The sequence below is a fragment of the Stegodyphus dumicola genome, chromosome X2 (genome assembly GCF_044657685.1).
Source record: "Stegodyphus dumicola isolate Sdum_Otavi_A_Nest chromosome X2, ASM4465768v1".
Classification (NCBI taxonomy): Eukaryota; Metazoa; Arthropoda; class Arachnida; order Araneae; family Eresidae; genus Stegodyphus; species Stegodyphus dumicola.
Genome location: NC_140781.1, coordinates 61,421,035 through 61,446,783, shown reverse-complemented (window position 1 = coordinate 61,446,783; position 25,749 = coordinate 61,421,035). Strand labels below are relative to the sequence as shown.

General features: G+C 33.0%; 1 protein-coding gene across 5 annotated transcripts in view; it reads right to left on the bottom strand.

Moving 5' to 3' along the window:
• LOC118184677 (uncharacterized) overlaps positions 1 to 25,749 on the bottom strand; it is a 121,652-nt gene that overhangs the window by 62,739 nt on the left and 33,164 nt on the right. For 3 of the 5 annotated variants that reach the window (XR_004757473.2, XR_015039132.1, XR_015039131.1), the window contains 2 exons: positions 14,940 to 15,045; positions 14,434 to 14,578 (listed from right to left, as the gene is read on the bottom strand). The exons of 1 other annotated variant lie outside the window; for it this stretch is intronic. Coding sequence is in view for 1 of the 4 variants with exons in the window: in XM_085809607.1 (XP_085665733.1) it covers positions 17,351 to 19,051 (1,701 nt within the window). In the remaining 3 variants the exon portion in view is untranslated. Of the gene's footprint in view, positions 1 to 14,433; positions 14,579 to 14,939; positions 15,046 to 17,054; positions 19,750 to 25,749 lie in introns of those variants that run through there. One more of the 5 variants, XM_085809607.1, reaches the window with a different exon arrangement.

Here is a 25,749-nt window from a genome sequence, read left to right as displayed (position 1 = left end):
TCACGAGCGCGGAGGTAGTTGGCCAGAAATTGAAGAACCCCGCGTTTCGGCCTGTGTGCTTGCCTGGAAGTAGTGTTAATCGTTCAAGTGATCTTCAAGTTTGCTGAATTAGCAGCGGTATTGTAAAACGCGGTGAGTTAGTTACTTTTAGAGAGCCTCGTAGTTAGAGTCTTGTCTTTAGTTTCTTTTCAGGTTATTATTTTTATTTGACCGCCGAGTTGGCGCAGTTTGTGAGCGTCAAGAGCACGCACTTGTAATTTATTACGTTGAATAAAAAGGGACTTAAACCCTTAACAAGACTCTGTCTTTTATCCAGTTTTCACAGTCACTTCTTGGTTGCGTGCAAGTTGGAGGCGCGCAACGCTACATTGGCGCCCGAACACATATCGAACTGAAATGGCCGAAAATTGGATGGAAGCCGCTGGACAACACCAAGAAATGACAAGCCAATTGGAAGGATTTGGATACCTGGTCCAGACTTTGAGAGCGTCAATCAAGCCAAACGTCCATTTCGACGGAAAAAATTGGGTGGCGGTATTTCTAGAAGGTCTAGAAAACCACTTTCAGCTCTACCCTGTTCCTGAAAGACAAAAGGTTGCCATCGCTACATCCGCACTAAGAGGACAGGCCGCGCTATGGTGGAAAAATATAGGCAAATTTTTATTAGGGGAATTTGGAAGTCAGACATATACATTTGAAAATTTCAAAAAATCGTTAGTAAAGGCCTTCCCCATAGTGAAAGATCGAGCACGGCTGGAAGCCGAAGTATATAGTTTCTATTAACGGGATATAGAAGAATTGACGGACTTTATTCTACGAAAAATTAAGCTGACGGATATGCTGTATGGGAAGAAACCCGATGCGGAGATTATTGAAATAATCTTACCAAGATTGTTACCCGCTGTTCAAGACTACTTTGAAATTAGAAACCCAAGCACATTGCAGGAGCTCTTCGAAATGGCGGTGAAGTTTCAAAATCGCAGAATAGCGGAAAAAGCCAGAGGGGCAACGTATTCTCAAAGTACCCGAAGGAAATCTTCAAATGAGGAAACCAGAAATGGAAATCGCTCTTATGTGGGAAACAGCTATCAAGCTAACTCATCGAAACTCGAAGGTCAAGACCCAAAAAGAAAATTCGAAAATAAACATCCGCGTACCCAGAAGGCACAGATTGAAAGGAAAGCTTTAAACGAGTAGAGGGGCCTGTGAAAGGGAGGGTCCAGACCCCGGAAGTTTTAAAAAAACCTTCAAATAGACATTTAAATACGGTCATCGTAAAAAACTCACAGCTACCAATTATACAAGTCCTGGTTGGCGATGTACCAGTAGAAGCCCTCATCGATACAGGAGCAGAAGGAAATTATATGAGTGAAAATTTCTTCAAAAAGAATTTTTATAGGGTAGGATTATTTAAGACCAAAAATACGGAAATTATAGCGGCGCAAGGAAAAACATGTCACTACATTGGGAAATTATCATTAAACATACAGGTAAAAGAGGAAAGCCTCAAAGTATTAATTTTTGTAGTGAAAAATCTGCAGAATTCTCTTATTTTAGGTATGGAGTTTTTAAGGGCCGCGAGGGCCAAATTAAATTTTCAAGACAGTTCCGTGGTACTGGAGATGGACCAGAGGGTGGTGGAACCTGTGGAGACACCGCAAGTGGACCTTAGCCATCTGAATGACCATGAAAGGCAAGCAATACAGCAAGTGGTGAGTAATTTTTCTAATTTGTTTTCAGAAAAACCAGGAAATTGTCAAATAGTCACGCACAAGATTCAATTAAATGCCGAAAAACCTTGTAGGACTAAACCTTATCGGTACGATAAACAAAAAGACGTAATCATCGAAGAACATATTCAGGAGATGTTACAGAATAAAATAATAACGCCCATAAATAGTGAGTACGCGAGTCCAGTCGTACTATGTAGGAAAAAGAACGAGTTTCCTCCTTCGGATAAAAGGGCTTGGAGGTTTGCTATTGATTACAGAAAACTAAATAGTATTACTAAATTTCCAGTTTACCCTTTGCCGGTTATAGACGAGATCATTAGAGAGATCAAATCGACAAGATACATGTCTACTTTGGACTTAACATCTGGCTACTATCAAATAGCTATGAGACCCGAAGACATACATAAAACCGCGTTTATAACAAAATCCGGCAGTTATGCATTTTTACGCATGCCCTTTGGGTTGTGTGGGGCCCCATCAACATTCCAGAGAGCTATGGACATTGTTCTAAAGCCTGTCCTAGGAAAATCAACTTTAATTTATCTAGATGATATAATTATAACGAGTAGTACGTTGGAACAACACATTAATGATCTCGAACAAGTTTTTAAATTATTAAAAGAGGCCGGTCTTACAATTAACGCCTCAAAATGCAAGTTCGCAACTAAAGAACTTATATATCTCGGTTATAAAATTTCGCAAAAGGGTATAGAAACGCAAGATTCAAAAATAAAAGCTATCAAGAATTTCCCACCGCCCAACGCCGCGAAGAAACTTTCTTCTTTCCTTGGGTTATGTTCTTACTATCGATCTTTCATAAAAGATTTCGCTAATATGTTTGAACCACTCTTAGTAATCAAAAGAAAAAGGGGTAAATTTACGTGGACAGCGGAAGAAAACACAGCATTTGAAAAATTAAAAGAAGCGCTCATTAATGCCCCTGTTTTAAAATTCCCGGAGGGGGACGAAAACCTGGAAATTGCAGCAGATGCGTCAGACTATGCGGTGGGTGCGGTTCTTATGCAAAATAACCATCCGCTGGCATTTTTTAGTAAAACATTGAATCAGACACAAAGGAATTATACAGCTACAGAAAGAGAAACATTAGCCGTATTAATGGCTGTACACAAATTTCGAGTTTATTTCGGCAAAGCGCCAGTAACAGTCTTTTCGGATCATGCGGCTGTTGGTAGACTTTACTCGGGGAAAAACCTAACGCCCAGGTTAATAAGATGGGCTTTAAAACTCCAAGAATATAATATCAGAATAAAATATAAACCGGGTAAGGAAAACAATGTAGCTGACGCACTTTCTCGTATAAAACTGGACGATGAAGGAAATGAACTTAAATGCGCTGTGTTGACTTCAAAAATTTTAGATTCTAGAGATACGATTATCACTGAATTGAAAGCTGATCCTGAATTTGGAAATATCTATGCATATTTGAAAGACCCCGAAAGCTTTGAGCACACAGATATCGATGCGATAAGAAATAGAGCAGAAAACTATGAAATAATAGATAATTTATTATTTTATACGAAAACAACAAACGAAAATCTTGAGTATAAACCAGTCATCCCATCCTCTCTTCGATTAAGCATTTTGAAGGAATTACACGACGAGAAAACAGCGGGCCATTTAGGGGTCAGAAAGACTTTAAAAAGGGTACGCGAGGCGGTATATTTCCCGCAATTATACAAAATAGTAACGGCGTATGTCAGGTCCTGCAATCAATGTCAGTTAATAAATGATATTAATTACAGCCCGGCCGGGTACTTAAATAGTATTCGCGCTACATTTCCGAATGAAATTTTAGGCATAGATCTTCTTGGTCCCTTCCCCCAGAGCGAGTTAAATAAAAATCGTTTTCTTTTAGTAATAGTAGATCATTTTTCAAAATGGACAGAAATTGTTCCACTTAAACGTGCGTCAACCAAAACAGTCGCAGATGCATTCTTACACAGATACGTTTTAAAATACGGTGCACCGATAAAAGTCATTAGCGATAACGGAAAACAATTCATTAGTTAAATATTTGAAAACATATGCAATGGACTTGGCATACGCCATATCAAAATGGTTCCGTATAGACCACAGGCAAACATAGCAGAAAGAGTGAATAAAAACATAGTAAAAATAATTCGCAGTTACGTGAGCACACATCACAAGCGCTGGGATGACTACATAAATGAATTAGCTTATGCTTTAAGAACGGCACATCATGATACTACGGGAAAAACTCCAGCAGAATTATTCTTAGGCCGAAAATTAATTACGCCTTTAGATAAATTATTCTTTGTGCAACAAAGAGAGCAGGAGTTTAAACAAAAAGATGTGCAAAAGTTGATTGATCAGGCGCTTAAAACCTCGGATACGGCAAGAAATAGGCAGAAACTATATTACGATAGAAAACGCCGTGAAGCAGATTTTAAAGTTGGGGATAAAGTATTGAAGCGGAAATTTTCTTTATCAAGTGCCCCAGACAATTTTACGGCAAAGCTAGCTCCAAAGTTTGAAGGCCCCTATGTAATTCAGGAAATCAAAGGGGTAGTATTATATCTTAAGAACGAGAGAGGGGAAATCTGTAAAGCAAGTCCCGACCAGGTGAAAAAATACTATAATCCAAATGATTTTGAAATCCTTAAACGTTTCTTGCAGGACTCAAGTCTAAACGAAGTAGAAGGTCCAGAAATAACAACAACTATTCCACCACCCAAGAAGCAGAGAACTGAAGAGAGACCTAGCCCTTCTACAACCCGGACGTCGGTATCAAAAAGAAAAAAGAACTTTCAAACTCCAGCGTTTAAGAAAAACAAGAATACAGATGCACCGCGTAAAGAAACCGTGGTAAAGAGCAAAACACCACCTACAACGGATCGCAGGAGAAATTATACATCAAGGAGAACGCGCACACGGCCACAGAGTCAGGTGCCAGCAAGGCCGCCGTTCCGGAAACTGAAACGGCAACAGGAGGAACAAAAATATCAGGAACAGAAGAAATTCAAGAAGGACTCCAGACCGGAGGACGTCAAGACCAGCCGTCCCAGGGAAAACGGAAATGCCAACAACCAGACGATTACTCCGCCAAGAGGCCAGCATGCAGAGGACGCAAAAGAAAAACTCATGTGGACGACACTCGGAGGTCAGTAAGGAGAAGATTGACGTCCATGAAACCTATAACTTGGGAACAATATTGCCACAAAAGAATGACGGAGTTTCAAGCATCGAAAACTCAAAGATAAGTTAAAACCTTCTATAAAAATTTTTTTTTCTCTTTTGTTCCGAAATGTTATGCATAAGTACGAAGTTCTATGTTTTGACGAAAGTCAATATGTCTCGGTTGAGACTTAGCTTTGTTTTACTTTATTTAGCTAAGGCAAAAGTATTATTTTCTTTAAGTATAAAAGCTAAAAACAAGCATTTTCTGTTGGTCGAAAGACTAATTCTGTTATGTTAAAGCCGAAATTTGGCCGAAGATAAAAATAACTTCGTATTCTTGTATTAATAAGAACTTTAGTTTCAGTGCCGCCAGCTTGGCGAAGAATGAGTAAAGTAAAAATTTATTTTCTCTTATTCATTGTATGGTAAATTGTAAAAATCATATGTATTAAAATTTTGTAAAGGTACGTAAATACTTGAATGTTATGTAAAAGTAGAAATTTAGTCTAGAAGCGTAAAATTTTAGATGCTAAAAGTGAATGCTTAAAAGCAATGAATTCGAATTTAAGTATTAAACTGTAGATAAAGTCATGCTTTAGAGCGATAGCCTGCATGTTTAAAGATGAATGAGGGGAAAGTTAGAATGAATGTGTTTTGTAGGGTTCTCCACCTACACTTGAATTTTTAAGAATGTTAAAGTAGCTCATTGAGTTGGAGAATGTCGAGTAAGGTGTGTCTATTTGGTCGTTGAATTCTAACAAATCATGGTGGTTAGGGGAAGTGTTGTAAGACTAAAACAAGAATATTCCCGTTTGACACCACACATGATGGAGAGCCAGGGTAAAGTTAAATTAATGCTTGAAAAATTGAATGAATGTAAATTAAGCAATAACTAAGAAAAACGAATCGTTTAAAAACAAAAATTTATTGTGTCAAGAAAGTGTAAATTATAATGTATTTAGAAAGATACTGATACTTATTCCTTCCAGATGCTGGAAGGAAAGACCAAGATTGATTGATGAAGTCCAGGAAAAGTTGCTGTAAGAAGAGGGAGTTATAACTATCAACAGAATTTTAGTATACAATTTGTTACATAAGATTTTTTTGTGTAAACGAGGTTCTCGACAGTTAGTTCAGAATTAGAGAAACTCACAACAGGTCGTTTTTAGGACCTGCTTCCAAGTTTTCCGAATTATGGCAGCGGCAAATCTAGGGTTTATATTTATTTTAACTAACATTTATTTTAAGTTTAAACTATCTTTCCTGTCAAGCCTTACTCTTCCCTGGAACTGCCAATGCCAGAATATGTAAATTTTAGTAGAACGCGCAAGGATTCAAATTATCAGCGGAAGTATTCTGATTTAAATAGAAAGGAAACGAGTTCGAGGTGTGATATTCTTACTTCACGAGCGCGGAGGTAGTTGGCCAGAAATTGAAGAATCCCGCGTTTCGGCCTGTGTGCTTGCCTGGAAGTAGTGTTAATCGTTCAAGTGATCTTCAAGTTTGCTGAATTAGCAGCGGTATTGTAAAACGCGGTGAGTTAGTTACTTTTAGAGCGCCTCGTAGTTAGAGTCTTGTCTTTAGTTTCTTTTCAGGTTATTATTTTTATTTGACCGCCGAGTTGGCGCAGTTTGTGAGCGTCAAGAGCACGCACTTGTAATTTATTACGTTGAATAAAAAGGGACTTAAACCCTTAACAAGACTCTGTCTTTTATCCAGTTTTCACAGTCACCTCTTGGTTGCGTGCAAGTTGGAGGCGCGCTACGCTACAAACTATACGAAATTTCATCGATAAAAACAGAATTACAGATGTTACAGCAAATCTGATAAAAAATACCTTTTCTTCAATAGCAGGAATTTTGTGTTTTTATTGAATTTCCAATTACAAGAAAAGGTTTGCATTAAGTTTAATGTTAACGTTTCTTAAAATTTCGAAGGTTTGCAAATTCGCCTTGAATTATGCGCAATTACTTTGCCGCAGCTTTCATTTTGGAACTGAAGAAGGATAATTTCTGTGTAGGAACATTGTCGAAACTCTACGTTTTTTTCTTTTACTTTATAGAAGTTTGCATTTATAATTCTAATTGTACTTTTATTTTAAATGCAAGGTATTATACTTTAGTTACCTGTCGAACAATCTTATAATGAATTGCACTTGCACCACAATTGTAGGCAGTTAAATGTAAACAAAATTTACCTTGATTAAGTTATTCAGTTTCATCAAAGAATAATTTCTAAAGAACTTCGCATTCGTATATATGAATCTTTTCTCTTATCCAAGTTAGAAAGAAAACATATTTTTCTCATCCCTCCTCTTTCTGTACTTATATGTTTTTTAAATAAACAAATAAATGACACCTTTTAATAACATTATATTAAAAAAAGCAGCTGTTATACTACAGAAATTTTACGTTTACTTTTAATTTTATTTTAGAAACATAACATGTCTCTGTAACTGAATGTTTCACTAACGGCTATTAGTGGACCATTTGGTGACGTTGTATTAAGAAGTAGCTTGGTCTAGGTATCGGCTTTTTTCTTGGTGATTTAATGCGTTGTAGCGCTAGCTTTTTATTTTTTCCATACGTAAAATAAATATTGCCCATTTTTCCTGCCCAAAAAACCTTTCATGGATGTATCAGTTCTCTTTAGCTGCTTAATATACCGATTAACCTAATGGTAAAGTGACAGTGCCCGCGTCCTCCGTCACTTGTCACTTGTCACTTTAGCTGCTTCGTCTTGGAGTCGTTTAATTTAATAAAATAAACAAATTTAATTGCGTTTCAAGTATTTATATCGAAAAGTTGTGTTTGAACTGCACATCACATTTAAATAAAGGTAGTTAAAAACATTGTAGTTAATTTAGGTAAGTAATGCAAAATATTGCGAAACGCAAGTAAGTAATAATATAGTAATTAAGCTAAGTGATGTATCGAAAATTTCTAACGTTTTTTAAAATTAAGAAAAGAAGTTACATGAACTTATTTATGTAGTGCGTTTAATAGTCATATTATGTATCAAAGGCATGTCGCTATAATATAGTTAGCATCCAGAGCTATTGTCAGTTACGCAGAATACTCTGCTTGACATAACGGAGACTAAGATATAGCATATTAATTAAACATAGAGCACGATATAATTTTCAACCTCATATTGATAGAATCGATGGTAACGTAAGCCAGCTTGCAACTACTGATATACGGAAATTGCAGATACGAAACTACATGGGCATGAATTGACTTGCTATCACTTTCCTGGATGAAATATTGCAATCCAATAGAATAGTTTCAAATCACGGAGGAATATGCTTTTAACTTTACTTATGTTTACTTCACATATGTTCGAATAAAGAAATTTGCTTATTGTTTGTTTACACTGCCCTGTTTGTATTTACTTAATATTTAGACATGAACTGCTTGATAAGGGATTCAAAGTGCATATGAATCGCTCCTCCTGTATTTAAAGCATAACTAAACCGTAACAGAAATGCTTAATTACAGACATGGTATCGAAGTGATCTGATTAAAATTTTTAGAAGTTTCCCCCCTTTCATAAATAAATAGAAATTTTATCAATTCAAAGGGCTTTGTCCCTGAAGACTATTGTTTTCGTTTTGCGATTTTGCGTCCGAACCCTATAAAAGGCGTATCACTTTTCAAATCGTTCCCACCAAATACTATCGCCCTGTATTATGTTTGAAGAAATTAAATACTGAAGAATCTGCATAAATGTATATAAGTTTCTCGCATTGTGATAAAACAACGGTACCTAGAGCCACCCAATTTTGAATGACGTAATCCTTCTGCCAATATGGGCACCTAAAAGCCCAAATTTGAAATTTGGAATTTGTTTTATTATCGATTTCATATTTTGTAAAAGTTCAACGAATATTTTATTAACAAACTCAACGATTTAAAAAGCGAGCAATGGCACCATTGTACGGGAAAGAGAAAACCTTTCTATCTCCAGCGCGCGGAACTATGTGTCGGAAATTCTAAAGATATGCTCATTTAAAAATTATTTTGCGACATTGCTGTTGAACTGAATTTTATGGTTTAAGTGCAAAGAATATGATATTTAATAAATAAAGGTAAGACACAAGACGTTAAAAAACGCCCCTTTGGACGTAATTTAAAATCTGATTTTTTGTTTAATTATTTTTTTATTTATAACCATTTAATTTCACTAGGAACATGTTTTTCGGTACTGATATTTGCTATTTCTCCATGTATGGCCCAATAACTTTCAAATTTAATTTCGCTACAGAGGGAAGAAAAGTGAATTTTGTTCAGTGCGCAATGGATATCTAAATGTTTTTCTATGAGATATGCAGAAACATTTTAACGAATCTTTTAAAATGCTCTTAAAATTTAAAAACAAATCTCATTTTGTTTAATATTTATTTTTCATGGCTCAAGAAAACGAAGAAAGAAAGGGAAAAAAATAGTTGGCATACACTTTTCTATAAAAAGTGAATCTGTAGTTCCTCTATTTTAGTTCTTTGTTAGTTATTATCAAATTATCATCAGGATGGATATTCACTACTTCGACTTCATGAAAAATAAGCTAATATGAAATCTTACAAGCACATATAGACAGATATTTAATTTATTGCTGCTAGCTGCCTTTATCGGTCCACAGAATCTGCAGTTATTCAAACTAAAAAATTTAAGTTAATTTTAGCACCATACCAAAAGTAACATTAGGAAAGTCCGTTTGAAAGAGTGATTGGAGAGAAAGAAGGACGCGAACTTTGTCCTCTTAATTATCCAACTTTATCACCTCAATCAGTGGTGTCCAGCCTGCGGTATGTGTACTCGTGGAGGTACGTGACGGCTTAATCAGGGGTACGGCAAAACTTTATTATCAACAGTGGAAAGTATTAAAGAGTTATAAATAATGCTGAGAGAAAAACGAAATATTTATGTAAAGTTTATATTTGTCACAAAGTAAAAGAGAAAATAATTTTCTTTTCAGTCTTAAAATAGTTCCGAATGATTTATCCTTGACGGTCATCTTAACAAAACAAAACAAAACAGGAAAAAAAAAACTGTTTATAAATTCTGAACTTGTAGCAAACAGTTACCGTAGTAAACATGATGCTATTTCTGATTTAAGATTTTATCTTTTCAAATTTGACCCCGATTTCAAAATTTCGAACTCAGGAAAGATGGTTCAATAGTGAGACGTGAAAAATAATTCAAGATTACGTTATAAATACTGTTTTTAATGTTTTTTATTGATTTTTATGATTTTTATGATATAATATTATTAATTTTGTGTTCAAGGGTGAAACAGCTATTAAAATTTTCTTACATATCGACTCTTAAATTTTATGTGAAAGAAGTTACTCTTTACTTTAAACGTAATACAGGTTTAATAGCTTACTATGACATAACACTATTTCAAGAATACTTAAGGTTTTTAGTATGGTTTTAGACCTCATTAATAGTCAATAAATTCAATAATTCACACATTTTCACGTTTTCTATTGACAAAAGTGCATATACAAAATAATTCCAGTACACAAAACAGTGTTGACTTGCGTTATTACTGTGCTTATCTTATATTAGAAGAAGCAAAGAGAAAGAAATGTCTGAGGAGTGGTCTGACCCAACTGATCAAGGTCAAAGAAAGGCTTCAACTTGATCAACTGGGATCAAGGTTCCCTCCTTTCCTTCTTCAACGTAAAAGCATGAACGACTATTTTCCTATCCGCTTGCTGTCTTTACTGTATATGGAATGCAGAGGGAAAAAGTGAATGTTCATTGTTTAGCATATATTATATCACAATAAAGCAAAGACGAGTTTTCTGCTCCAATGTTTACCTTTAATTTAATGTATTATACGTGTGTATCATGTATACATTAATATTTAACAATTTTTTTCATTATGTACAATGAAATTTCTGATTAATTTCATGAGCTGATTTATTTTGTTATCTTTACTGCTCATTTTTGTTGGAAATTTGGGTTATGTCGTAAAATAAAGCAATAAAATAATTGACCCATTTTCGTTTAATCTTTATTTAATACTATCTATTTCTTATTTAATTTCGTTTAATCTTATTGCCAAGTCTCAAAATGTATATAGAACTTTAAAGCTGGATTTATTATATACTTTTAAATCTCCTATACTCATTCACATATAATTCATACAATACAGAGTTTCACGCTTTTGTTTATTTCATTTGTTAGAGAATCGGGCTTACTAGTTTCGAAATAAATGATGTAAAGATAAGTCTTTGTTTGATAATATTTTTTCTGATATAATTCATTACAGTCGGTAAATTTTATGATAACAGTAGTAAGTTATATTGCTGGAATATTGGAAGGGAGAAGAGGTTATAGTCTTCGAAGCAGACCTTATTAAGGGGTACGCGAGAGAAAAAATGGCTAGGAACCGGTGCTATAGATCATAATTAGAATTAAGCAAGGTAGGTACCTTGGCTCAATAAAACAGTCCATTACCCAGTAAAGATAGACAAAATTTAACAAAACTTATTCTGAAGAATTTCGCCATAGCATCAGCAATGAAAGTGTGACTAACATTGTTATGTGAAGACACATAACAATACAAATTTAGTATTTTACCGTTTGTGACAGCTAAATTAGTTAAAAATAACTCGCATAGTTTAAGTTGATTTTATATCAGATAAAAGTGGTGTCCATGATTTATAATTGATTTGAAGTCAAAAAGTGAATTGATCTTACTAGTCAAAAAGTGAATTGATTTAAGTACTTATACATATATATATATTTCTATTTAAATTTAGTATGAAAATAAATTTGTATTAGTCTCAAGTTTTGTTTTGAAAAAAGAAATTAAAATGGAACTTTGATAAGTATTAAAAGCAAGAATCTGAAAAGAAATGCAGAAAGTAACATAGTAAAAGTTACAATGGTAAAAAATTAAAATAAAAAGGAATAAAAAGTGAAAAACATATTATTACTTTTAAGGAAAAAAAAGAAGCAGAAATATATTAATAAATTACATTTTCTTTCTTAAATATTTAAAGCACGAAAAGGTTAAATATAGAACATAAAGGTGGCAGAACATAAAACTGAAAACAAAATTTATATTTTTTAAATAAAAATAAAGTAGAAAAAATTGTGAAAAATAAGAATTTATTTTAAATAAAAGCATTAGAAACGTAACACTATTAAATATTCAAAACAAAATAAATGTTAAGCTTTTATATGTAAAAATAAGTTCACTGATTCTTGATTACGTTAGAAATGATAAGAAACTTCTGGAGCAAAATGGAAGCGATATTTCTGAGGTTATTTTAAGGCTTAAATTTAATTGACAATTGTACTTTAAATATGTATAACTAAAAATTCAATAAAATTTCATTAAAAGCTAGAAGTATCTTTCGTTTTTATTTCTATTCCTTAGAGCAGGGGTTCCCAACCGGTGGTACGCGTACCACTGGTGGTATGCAAAAGAAAATAAGTGGTACGCAAAGGAGCAAAATATTTTTATCTGTTAAATTCCAAAATTAAAACACCAACATACTGATTGATTTTTTTCTCCAGCACTTGTAAATTGATGCGATCTGAGCTTCGTTCAAGAGTGGTGGTGGTAGTAGTACATTGTAGTGGTGGTACTGAAGTTTTCAATTTTTGTTTAGATCGTACGCGTTAGTTTAAGAGAACCGCTGCCTTAGAGGTTTAATTTAATAATATGAAACTAACCTCACTCTAAAAGCATTTTTTTAAATACCTTTGATCCATGCGTTTTCAAATAAGAATAATTATGAACAAAGTGTTACAATTTTTAATTTAATCGTTTTCAGTCTTTCAAATTCAGTTTAATTCATTAGTTAGACAGCTTTAGGTTTGATTGTGGGGAAAACAAATTATGATATGTAAAAAGTCCCTTAATATTACCGGATTCTTCACTACAACAGTATTATAAGCGTCAATGTGTGTAGTAAAGAAGCATCTAACTAGTTCTTAAATGAAATCAAGTTCTCCAGTTGATAAGAATGTAAACTATATCATTGAAAACTATTCATTTTCATGTTTTAATTCCTATATTTGATGAAACCTTTTACCATGTCTTCAGTGCTTGTTTTTCAGAACGCACCAGTACGACTTACCACCTGTAATTTATATCTTTCGATTTCAGCAAAGATATTTTAAACGACTGATATTTATAATCAGAAATTTCTGATTACTGGTAGTATGAAAGACTTAGCAAAACAGAAAAATCTTCTGATAAATCGAGAAATACAGTATCAGAAGAAAAGGTGGTGTGGGGGTGGTGTATTTAATTATGGCAAAGCACACTAGGGCTATCTGCCTATGGGGAGAGATGCCTTCGTGGAGGACTTTCTAAGGCAAACTGGTTCGTATACACGTTACACATGGGGAAAACCACGAAAACGCCCATGCAGCCAGCCCGTTCGCGGGATTCGAACCTCGGATCGAACTACCAGTGTTCAGAGACTTTACCGCTCGGCTGCTGGTGCGCATCAGAAGAAAAGGTCATGAGTTTAATTTGAGAATTTTTTTTCGATAATTAGGAAATTATTTTTGCTTATGTTTTCATATTTCTTAAATACAGTGCTCTGTGATTAAATATTTAATAATTAATTTAGATTTTTAGGTAAATTGGTAGAAAAATTCTTTGTAAAACTTAATATCGCGTTTTGCTCACAGAAAATTATCTAAGATTTTTGATACTGAAATTGAGGGCTTTAGCTAAAATGTATAAACATGAATTATTAAGTAAAAGTGTGACACAAGGGTTTGCTTGAATATGCTTTAAATACAGCAAAGCTTAAATCGGGTGCCTTTTTGTAAAACAAAGAGAATTTTTCTCTAAAAAAACCTACTTTGACACTTCTAATTTTTTTAAATTTAAAGATTTCTGCGGACATCGCCATCTGAAGCATTATAAAAATTTTTCTGGGTATTGTGAAATTTAATTTTGTTTTAAATGAAGCTTAGGATAGTTCATGTAAAAAAGAAATGGAATAAAATGTTTTGATTCAGTGTTTGACAATTTGATTTCATTTAAATATTTCCCCGAATTGTTTAATATGCATGCGATAGATGTATAGCAATTGGAATAACTATTAAAGAAAATCATGGTTTAATGAACGTTTTGAAAGGAGATGTTTTAAGTTAAATATCTGCTTCATGAAAGAGAGTGTTTTTGTAAATAAATTATCGTTATTTACGTTATCGCCATAGAAAGTTATTAAAGCTTAACAGAAACGGATTTTAGCAATCAGAAACAAATATTTATAATTTTTGTTTAAAAGCCTATTCGGTTGATGATATGGTTAAAAATGCAAATAAAAATTATAGGTATTATTAATTTTTATTAATTTAAATCTAATTTCTCATCAGTCTACTGTAATAAAACGGCTGAAACCTTTTGAGGGTTATAGTTTGTTAGAAAGCGCTGTGAAAGATACTGTTTTCTAGGTCTAATCCAGGTTTCATGTGCATCAAAAAGGCACACACGTAAAAAAGTCTCAGAGAGTTTTTTTCTTTAGTTTACAACAACATAAAAAAAAGACTCCAAGTAATACAAATATTTTGAATTTATTATCCAAATGGAGCTACATTTTTAACATCTTTATATCAAAATTCATCTTTATACATAATCATTAATATGAACCAACAGCAGCGTGTTTTCATAAAAGGTAGAGTGTACGTAAGTTATCTGGGCTAAAGAAAGAAAAGATAAATCACATCAAATTTTGTTACCTAAAAATACTATTTATATACATTTAAGGAGGCATTTTACACAAACGTTTTGAAGTATGTATTCGATTTTGCTGTTATTATCCCCTTACTTCTTGAAGTTAGTTCTTAAATTAATCAAGTATTTTCAAGTTAGTACATGACTCCGCGAAAATGAACAGACTATGCTTTAATTAATAATTATGTAGAATGTTAGTTTAAAAAAAGAACTCTGCATGATATTACATTTCAGAACGCTTATATTTGTATAATTATAACTTGAGATGTCTGAGTAATTATTTATGTTTAAATAGCAAATGAAAATAATTTAAGGAGTTCTAGTTACCTAATTTCCACTCAATTCAATTTCCTCCACTCGCAGTCAGTTAAATGAAGTGGTTTGAACAATGTTTGACAAAAGTAATAATTTAAAAGACATGAATCACACAGAGCTGTCAAATAACAATGAACATAGTTATTTATTAAATATTTCTGCCTAAATTTATAGCATTAAAAATAGTAAATGTAACACTTAACGAAGATGTCAGAAAAAAAGTCATTTTTATAAATTTCTAGCGGATAGGGAAAGAATAATTTTCAATCACATACAAACATAGAAAATAAAATATTCATTCAATTGAATTTGAAAAAAAAAAAAAAAAAAAAAAACACTTAGTTTTTTTATGCTCGTTTCTTAAAAAATACTACAAAAATAATATTTTGTGAGAATTCATTTTCGTTAATATTACAGCTTTGAATATAGCTGGCACTGAAGAGCCTAATAATTAAGTTAAATTACTTCTTGTGAGTTTGAAGTGAAAAATTACTTCTTGTGAGTTTTAATTAAGTTTTTTCACTAAAGTTTTATAATTTCACTTACTTTTTAAATTCTTTGGATCATGTGCTATTTGTTTACAGATAAAATTTTGATTTGAATTGAACACTGAAATATTTTAGTATTTTATTATTTCACTTACGTATTCATTTCTTTAAATTGAATTCTCTTTATTTAAGGTACAAGATTCTAGCTAGAATTTTCTTTGTTTTTCCTTGCTTTCCTTCCTTGGGGAAGGATCCAGAATTTTTGGGTGAACTATTATAATTCAAATACATTAAAATGGTTCATCGGTTAATTTTGGATATAGAAAAGCAAGGATTTTTGGAGAAGAGAGATTTCAGTGTTCCTCCTCCTGAGGAAGTGGCATTGAGTTGATTGAATTCCTCTTCCATATTGCTCGTTTTTCTTTAAATTTCATTGATTTTTTTGAATTGGGATATAGCTTGTCTGAAGTGTCTTGGTTTTAAGTTTTTTTAAAAAAATTCTTTATTGCATGTATAGGATTATTTGAAATTTATTACTTAAAATTTCTATTTTGGTCTTTGTAAAACATTAGTTCTAAATTTTTTACTTTATGTTTTCATATATATATATATATATGATGTACCAGCTTTTGTCCAGAATAAAAGATTGGTGAAGAATCATAAAATGTAGTCGTAGCTTAAAATATCAGACGATAAGTTTAAAAAACAAGGATTCATTTATTATTCAGGAGAAATAGCAGTTACAAAATCAGATATCCGGAGTAAATAAAAAGAATTACTAATAATTTTTGTATAAAGTTTACTGCATCGTGACATTTAAGAAAAAGCCCCGATATTCCTTTTGCGAGTCTTTTTATAGCCTTTGGAAAGGCGGAGCTTCCAAGAAATGACGTCAGCCAATCCAGTTCGCTTTTAAATACTTCCAGAACATTCTATAACTGTACGTGTAGAAAAGGCGGGAAAAACAACTTGACTACGGGGCTGTGGATTTAATTCCACGTACTTTTAAATAAGAGAACGTCGCCATTAAAAATGAAAAGAATATACAGTTAGAATTTTAAGTGTATTCTTGACTATGGAATTTTATTATTACATATATATATAAATTTTTAAGTAATAAATTTCAAATAATCCTATACATGCAATAAAGAATTTAAAAACAAAACTTAAAACCAAGACACTTCAAACAAGCTATACCATATTAAAAAAATTTTGAATAAAATTTAAAGAAAAAAGAACAAAGCAGAAGAGGAATTCAATCAACTTCAATGCCACTTCTAATAATTATGTGCATCTCTAAATCAGATGATGGTGGTTCAGTGAGTTCACTAATTTTAACACATTTTCATTTTTGACAATATTTTAATTACTATATACAGAGCGTATTCTTAGGCCGCCGCCTTCAACATGAACAAACTTTATTCTCTTACAACTAAGCGAGCAACAGCGCCCTCTAGCCTTTTTCTTCAAATTACACAACACTCCCCACCTGAACTCGGTGGAGAGTTCATCTTTCAATAATATATTCTAGAATATACAATTAATATTTCGACAATAAATCCTGGAGAAATGGTTAAATATAACAAACATGCATACATAATTATAAGCACATAAAATTTTACAAAACATTAAATAATACCTATCAGCAAGGTCAGGAGAATCAAACCTAAAAATACAAAATACAAACATTAGTTAAGTTCCATATTATATAACAATTGTATAGGCCTTTTTAAGGTACCAGTAGGTGTTTTAATTATGCAAGATCTTATTTTACCATCTCTGCCTGGCATTAATTCCAAAATTTTACCTATTGTCCAAAGATTTCTGGGATGTTTGTCGTCATGAATCAAGACAATATCGTTGATTTTAAACTGAGATGCGTTAGAGTGTGGAGGACAAATATTGGCAGATCTCAGATTAAAAAGATAGATCTCTTCATTCAAAGATAGAACGCTTCCAAAAATGATTTAAAATATCTTGATGGTATTTATATCGTTTAATAATTGAATTTCTTGACCCAGTCAAATTATTTGATGTTATTTTATTAGCAGGCAGAGATAGCAATCGTCTACCAACCAGAAAATGAGAGGGTGTTAGTGGAGAAGGTTCATTGGGATCGGTAAACACGTAGGTAATTGGTCTACAATTAATCATTGCCTCGATTTCAATGAGCACTGTTTCAAGCTCTTTCACAGTAAAGGATGATCGACCAATAATTTTTCGCAAGCTGCATTTTATGGTTCGTACCATACGCTCCCAAAACCCTCCCCACCATGGACCCCTCTCAATAATAAATTTCCAATTTATGCCTCTAGCAGAAAATAATTCTTTCACAGATGAATCACTCAAAGTTTTAAAAATATGTTTTAGTTCTTTATCAGCTCTTTTAAAAGTCTTGGCATTATCGGAGTACACGGTGGTACACAGTCCTCGGCGAGCTAAAAATCTTCGGAAAGCTAGCAAAAAACTTTCAGTGCTGAGATCAGTTACTATCTCTATATGTAAGGCACGAGTGACCGCACACGTTAACAACAGCATGTAAACTTTACCTTGCCTGTCTTTCGTAAAAAATGGACCGGCGAAGTCCAACCCGGTCACAGCAAATGGAGGCGACTCTTGGATTCTGTCTGGAGGAAGTGGAGCGATATCCTGTACTCCAGGACGTGCACTATATCGTTTGCATATCACACATTTTCTGATGATAGTCTTAACACGCTGTCTTCCCTTAATGATCCAATATTTGTCTCTGATCTGAGTTAGTGTCGAATTAACTCCAGCATGGAATACCCTTTCATGCGAGTCCATGATGATCAACTCGGTAAACTTGCATTTTGAGGGTAATAGAATAGGATGTTTTAAATTCTCGTGACAGTCTGCAAGTTGAATGCGACCTTTCAACCGAAGAATTCCCTCCTCATCAAGCCTTGGATTAAGGGAGTAGATGGAAGAATCGAGAATTGATTTTTTATTTGATAACTTAATTATTTCCGTTTGATACGATTCTCGTTGCGTAATTTTTACCCAATAATGTTCAGCTGCTTTAATCTCAAAAGCACTTAAAGGTCCATTCCCTGTAGACCTTTTCCGAAGCCTCCCAATAAATCTAAATACATAGGCAGTAATTCGAAGTAATTTTCCTAAAGAACTGAATTTTTCTATATGCAAAATTGGGGATTCATTGTTAATTACAGGTGCAGTCAAAATAATACTTTTTCTTAACTCCAACGATTCTGAATTTGGTTTTAATTTCTTTTGCTTTGGAAAGTTTTCAATAGGAAAACGTAACCAGTGTGGCCCATGCCACCACAAATCATTCTTAATTAGTGACCGAGCACTAATTCCTCGAGGTAGTAAATCGGAAGGAATTTGTTTCCCTTCGCAATGGTTCCACAATTTTTTGTTGCATATACTCTGTATTTCTGTAACACGATTGGCGATAAATGGTTTCCAATTATTTGGCGAACCTTTAATCCAAGTAATGGCGATTTCGGAATCACTCCAAAAATAAACATCCTCAATTAAATCACCAAACAATTTTTTCAAATATTTATACATTCGAGCAGCCACGAGTGCTCCCCTTAACTCTAAACGAGGAAGCGTGATTGCTCTTAAAGGTGCAACTCTGCATTTCGACATGATAAAGGAAGTTTTAATTTTAGAATCACTCGTACAATATCTGAAATATGCGATGGCCCCATATGCTTTAGGACTAGCGTCCGAAATAGGTGAACGCTTATATTCATTGGATCGTCATCAAAGAAATTTCTCTGTATCGATATTTCAGTTAAATCATTAAGTTCCTCCCGCCAAATGTTGAATTTGTCCTTAATCTCTGCAGGAAGGACCTCATCCCAGTCAGAACCGGAACACCAGATTTCTTGCATAATAATTTTTGCCCGAATAACAAAGGGTGCAATAAATCCAAATGGATCGTATATTTGGGCGATGATTTGCAAAAGTTTCCTTTTTGTAGCAAAATCGTTTCCAGTAGAAAAGTCAATTAAATTTTTTAAATTTAACTTTATATTGTCTTCAATGGAATTCCAAATCATGCCTAAGAAATTCGATTCACTAGTTAATTTGTTATCTGATTCCTTAATCCCATTTGAGACCCATAAATCGTTTAATGCTTTAGAATTAGTTCTTAATTTTCTGAAATTCATCCCAGCATCCTTAAATATATTAACCGCATCTACAGATAACCGATATGCATCTTCAACCGTTCCTGCTCCAAAATATAGGTCATCGACATAGACAGAAGAATTTAACATTTGGAAACTGTCCGGCATTTTATCTTTATATTTTCGAATGTGATATTTTATAGTGGCGGCCAAAATGAAAGGAGATATAGTCAAACCGAAAGCTACGCGACACATTTGCATAATCTTAAAGGAGTCATTATTTTCATTAAACCAAAGAAATTTTAGAAATTTTCTATCACCTTCAGCAATTCCTATCATCAAAAAGGCTTTTTCAACGTCTCCACAAAACGCTATCTTAAACTTACGAAAATTTAACATAATGTCTAGTATATTTGGATTTAGATTAGGTCCCGATTCAAGGCAGTCATTTAACGAATTCGTGTCCTCTGTCCTTGAGCTAGCATCGTACACAATTCTTACCTTAGTAGTTTCACTAGGTCGTATCACTGCTCGGTGAGGCATAAAATATCCCAAATTTGTATCATTATTTGGACATTCCTCCACAATTCCTTCTAATATCTGGTTCTCAATTATATTTTTATATTCCTGAAAAATCTCCGGAGTTTTACTAAGTTTATTGTGAAGGTTTGCGAATCGTTTGTTAGCTACCTCAAAATTATTTCCTAGATTATTCGGACTGTATTTCCAGATTAAATTTGCTTCATATCTTCCGTTTTTAAACTGCAAATTTCTTTCAAACTGGTCTACTATTTCGCAGTCAATATCGGAATAATCATCAGAATCATTAATTCCCATATGTTCTAATTCCCAAAAACCTTTTAAATCTTTCAACACAACAGTGTTTGTCATTACCGCTAAATTTTCAGAACAATTTTTGTTTGTTTTATTTTTCTTGATTCCTGCGGCAACCCAACCAAACACAGAACTGACTGCGTACAGCCCTTCAGATATTTTAATTCTTTCAGAATAAACTACATTCCAGAATTCATCCCCCCCAATTAATATCTCAACATCTATGTTATTTTCTCTTGCGCAATCGGCGATCTGCAACCCCATATGCTCCATGAAGTCTGCAATTTGTTTACTAGGCACACTGATGGACGCCGAGGAAATAACATCCGAGATCAAACATTCAATTTTTATTTTATTATTTTGTTTCCAATTCTGAATTTCGATTTCAACGACCGGATAGGAATGATTCATTGCCTTCGTCGCACCAAATGAATAAACAGAAAGTCTTTCATAACGGATTGGAGTAAGTTTTAAATGGTCGGCCAATTTTTTCGTTATAAAGGATCTGTGACTGCCTTGATCAAGAATTAATCTAGTTAATTTTGATTTATACTTAGAACAAGCATAAACTGTACAAGTTTGTAATAATATTTTCCTGGCATTACAGTCATTATTATTATCATCTTGAGGAACAGAAGCAATCAATTTTAAGTTTTGAACTTTATTTCTTTCCTCAGAATTCAAAGTCAGAGATTCAGTTTCATTTTTGGAATAACCTTGTTCCAACTTTTTGTTTACAAGGGATTTATTAGTACAAATCGATTCATTGTGATACATACCGCCACATTTATTACATTTAGTTTTATTTCTGCACCTTTCTGATGTATGGAATTTTTTAAAACAAGAAAAGCAGCGGTTTTCGGATCTTAGTTTCTTTAATTTATCAGAAACACTCACTTCGCATTTAAATGACTCGTGCAAATTATCACAAAAGATGCATTTTCGGTTAATAATTCAAACAATTCTCGTAATTCTTTAATCAAATTTTCCTCCCCTTCAATTTTTAATTTATCTTCAATCACTTTAATTAACCTAGTAACAGACGATCTCAATGTGGAACGTTTGCGTTTCAATCTATCTAACTTCTCTTCCATTTTATTTAATTTAAATACACCCACGACAGCAATAATAAATACTTACTAATGTACTACAAATAATCACTAAATAATTAATTTAAGATTTCCCTACCTTTATTTGGAATTCCATTGTCACTTGAATATGAAATATCCATTGAAATCGAAACACTTGGATCGAACACCTAAAATCTTCACAAAGCCTTAATTCCTTACGCCGATGCACCATCTAATAATTTTGTGCATCTCCAAATCAGATGATGGTGGTTCAGTGGGTTCACTAATTTTAACACTTTTTCATTTTTGACAATATTTTAATTACTAGCAGTAATTACTATATACAGAGCGTATTCTTAGGCCGCCGCCTTCAACATGAACAAACTTAATTCTCTTACAACTAAGCGAGCAACAGCGCCCTCTAGCCTTTTTCTTCAAATTACACAACACCACTTCATCAGCGGTAAGGAATTTTGAAATCAATTGAAATCTCTCTTCTACAAAAATCCTTGCTTTGTTGCATCCAAAATTAGCCGATGAATCATTTCAATGTGTTTTAATTTTAATAGTTCACCCGAAAATTCTGGCCCTTCCCCAAAGCAAAGAAAAAACAAAGTAAATTTTACTTAGAATCTTGTACCTTAAATAAAGAGAATTCTATTTTGTTTAAAGAATAGAAACCAAAAGTGAAAAATTAAAATACTTCAATGAAAAATATAAATCAAAATTTTACCTTTAAACATATATCATATAATCCGAAGAATTTTAAACTTTAGTGAAATTATAAAACTTAGGTCAAAAGATTTAATTAAAACTCACAATAAGTAATTAAAAACCTTGAGCACTTTCATTAGATCTTTTGTGTTTTATATTTTATAATGAATATAACAATTTTCTAAACTTAAGTATAGGGACCGGTATAGCCTATAAAAAGATTTCGTAATTTTCTACTTTACGTTTTTATTCACTTAGTTAAATCCTCAATTAGATTCTTTTACTAACCTTCAGTGACGCAGAGCACTTTGGTATTTCATAACAAGCTACCAACTGTGATCTACGCTAATTTGAGGTTACAGTTAAATACCTATATATTCACCAAGTAATCCATATTTTTTATATCGTAGTTTGCATGAATAATTTCTGAATCGAGAATGATGTAGTTTGAACACAAAAAGGACAGAAAATAAGTAAAAATTAGTCAGCAACTTAACATTACAATTTGCAAAGTTTATTTTCTTTTTCTAAAAATCTTTATATCGCCTTTTTTATCATGTCTCATGAACACCGTTTTTCCCCAAAGAATGGGAGAACAGGTAAATGAGATGATAGGTAAAAGCAGGTGGAAGAAAAAGGCCAATAAAGAATTGAACTGACTTGAAATGAATTGGAGAAAAAATATTTGGCGATTGCTTCTTCTCTCTTATAGTAATTCAGCTGCTGCTATGATCTGTCTTGCGATATTTTTTAGACTCTTATAAGTTCTTATTACTGAGTCTTATTTGCTTGTTAATTACTTAATTAAGTTTTATTTACTGAAAGAATTAAGCAGGCTAATAATGAGAAGCTTCCGTTTCCTTAGGTTTATTTAAGAGTTGTCATTATGGATACAGCATTAGATATATAATTAAGTCTAGATTTATAAGATTTGATTTATCTGCAAGCTACAATGCTTCGATTTTCTGATTTAATTTCGTTACTCAAATTTGGTACAGAATAATAAATATTTGCTTCTTTTATAAGTACTGTGACTACAGAGTGTTGCTCTTTCGAGATGTCTTGTTGAAGACAGAAAAAGGTTTGAGTAATGGGAATAATAGTTGACCTTCTTACATGCTTAGCATTTTGAACCTAAGAAGCATTTGAATTTTTTAGAACATGTATGACATGATAATGTATATTTTCTAAAAAGAATATGACGACGTCTACCTTACATTTAATTTCATGCTCTTGTTGGAAAGAAACGTATCTACTTTATTCCGTTATATACTCTGGTATTTATAGTTTCGTTCAAAATATCCAGATTCCGTTATAGGAAGTACATACTCATACCATGATTTTAGGCGAATTAATTGTGGGAGTAATGCAGTGAGAAAGTAAATTTTCCCCATCGTGCTGTGAACGCTGGCTTGCCAATGAAGACGTGCAGATTGAATTTTGATTTACCAGAGAATACACGTGCGCAGTCCTACGTAAACCATTCAGTATACGTCTTAGTTAATTTAAGCTTATTAGGTCTGGTTTTTGATATCAAACGAGGAGTTTTTCTTCAATGACGTGCTATGAAAACCGCTCCATATAGACAACATCTTACTATAGGAATATAAATATTGGCTTCTGATTGCCTCCTTTATGCTCGGCTAGACTCCACAGATGAATGAAATGGTTCTGAACACATAAACCTTGCAAAATTTTGCTCTTAAAAAGAGCGTTGACATCTTTTGAATTTTTCTGATACTGCGAACTACTGCCGAATGATAGCAAAGAACACGTTTAGCTATGTTGCAAATTAAGACACATTTCAGCTTTGAGCGCAACAACAAGTTCGGTCCGAGACTTTAACATCACGTTTCTCCTGTCTTTTCGGATTGCTTCAAATGAAGTAATGATACCTGACAAGAATGAAGCAACCAGTTTACTGCCACATTTTTATTATATAAATCTTAAAAGGGATGATGCAACGGATTATTAAAGTACAAATATTGCGGCAGGGTGCCGCAACGGATTATTAAATTACAAAACATTACTGCATACAGTGACATTTCTCACAAAATTCCATTTTTCTTAAGAACATTCGAACAAAATATAGCAAGTAAAATATAAAACCGTAAAACTATCTTACACCCATAAAAGAAGGAATAGCAATTCTGTGAATCTAATCTTCATAAAATGCTGTATTCCATGCATAATTTTATGTATAAATTTGAGATATGAAAAACAAATGTACATTTTATTTCCTAGATTCTTGACTTTATGTTAAACTGAACATTAGCTATTTCCTTCATATAAATCTAAAATATCTGGAGTCGAGCTCATTTAGAACACTATACATCACTATACGTTCGTGTTTTTAAGACATGCTTTATTTAGCAAACTTTAAAGTGACACTATTATTTAATATGTTGCTTAGCTCTTTTTTGAAACTACTGTTTAAATGTTGCTTAAATACTGCCGATTATATATTCAATTCAAATAATAACATATTTACGTCATAATTAAATTTTAACAACACTAAAGAGAATTTTGTATTTATGCTGTTATAATACCGTCATATATTTCATCTGCTATTTCTATTTAGAAGCATTTAATTGTTTAAAGAAATGAAAGTATCAGATTTATAAATTTCTGTATTTTAAGTGGGCTTAACAAGAACTTCCTATACTAAAACATTTTTTCAAAACAAACACTGTAGGTATTTCCTAAAAATGTGCATCCTCGAGAAGCTCTTTTTTTTCGGCCCCTGTATCTGAAACTACACTGAGAAAATATAATATAAATTATCAGAGACGGAATCTATAAGAATCGAAAAGCAGGATTTATTGATGGGTGAGAAAATGACCTGAAAAAGGTGAACTTTTGGAGATACTTGCAATCTTGTAGCTTACTGAAGAATGAAATGGAACGACGATAAAGTTATTAATGTTATTTCTAACAGTGAACATGGAAACAAATTTCTAAAGGGTTTATCAATGATCATGAGAGAAAATCTTCTGTCAAAACTGGTTTTAAAAAATTGTTTTTGTTGAAAGGCAACTGTTTTTGTTGAAAATTTACATTCCTACGTATTGCGACTTCGATGAGCAGAAAAGGTGAACTATATAATTGCGCGGAAGAATACTCTCGACGGAGAGAAAAGGTTGTGTGTCTTCTCGATTCTGATGGTGCTGAAGACTGTCCTTCCTGCCATGCCTGTCCTAGGTGTTTGTCGATGTGGCCAGTAACCGTGATTCTCTCGAGCGTGGTGCAGCAATGTGATGCATAGAGTCCTGACATGGAACAATGCACTGCAAGACCACAAGTGGAAATAGGAATCTAGCCAAGTATTCAGGATAACTGTTTTACATCCCCAAGTACCTGCCTTTCTGAATGAACTGCTAAACAGGCTCAAATCATATTGTACCAGTCAAGTACGTTCGTATGTTACCCATCGTATGATTCCACTAATACGTCATAGTCTGACATATGTTCATCTATGTTGTTAAATCTTAAGGAAAGTAACCGATTAAATCTTACGTTTTCAATTTAGTACAATTTGTACTTCTGCAGCAGAGAATCTCGTTTTTACACATACTATAGCGTTTAATTCTCAAGG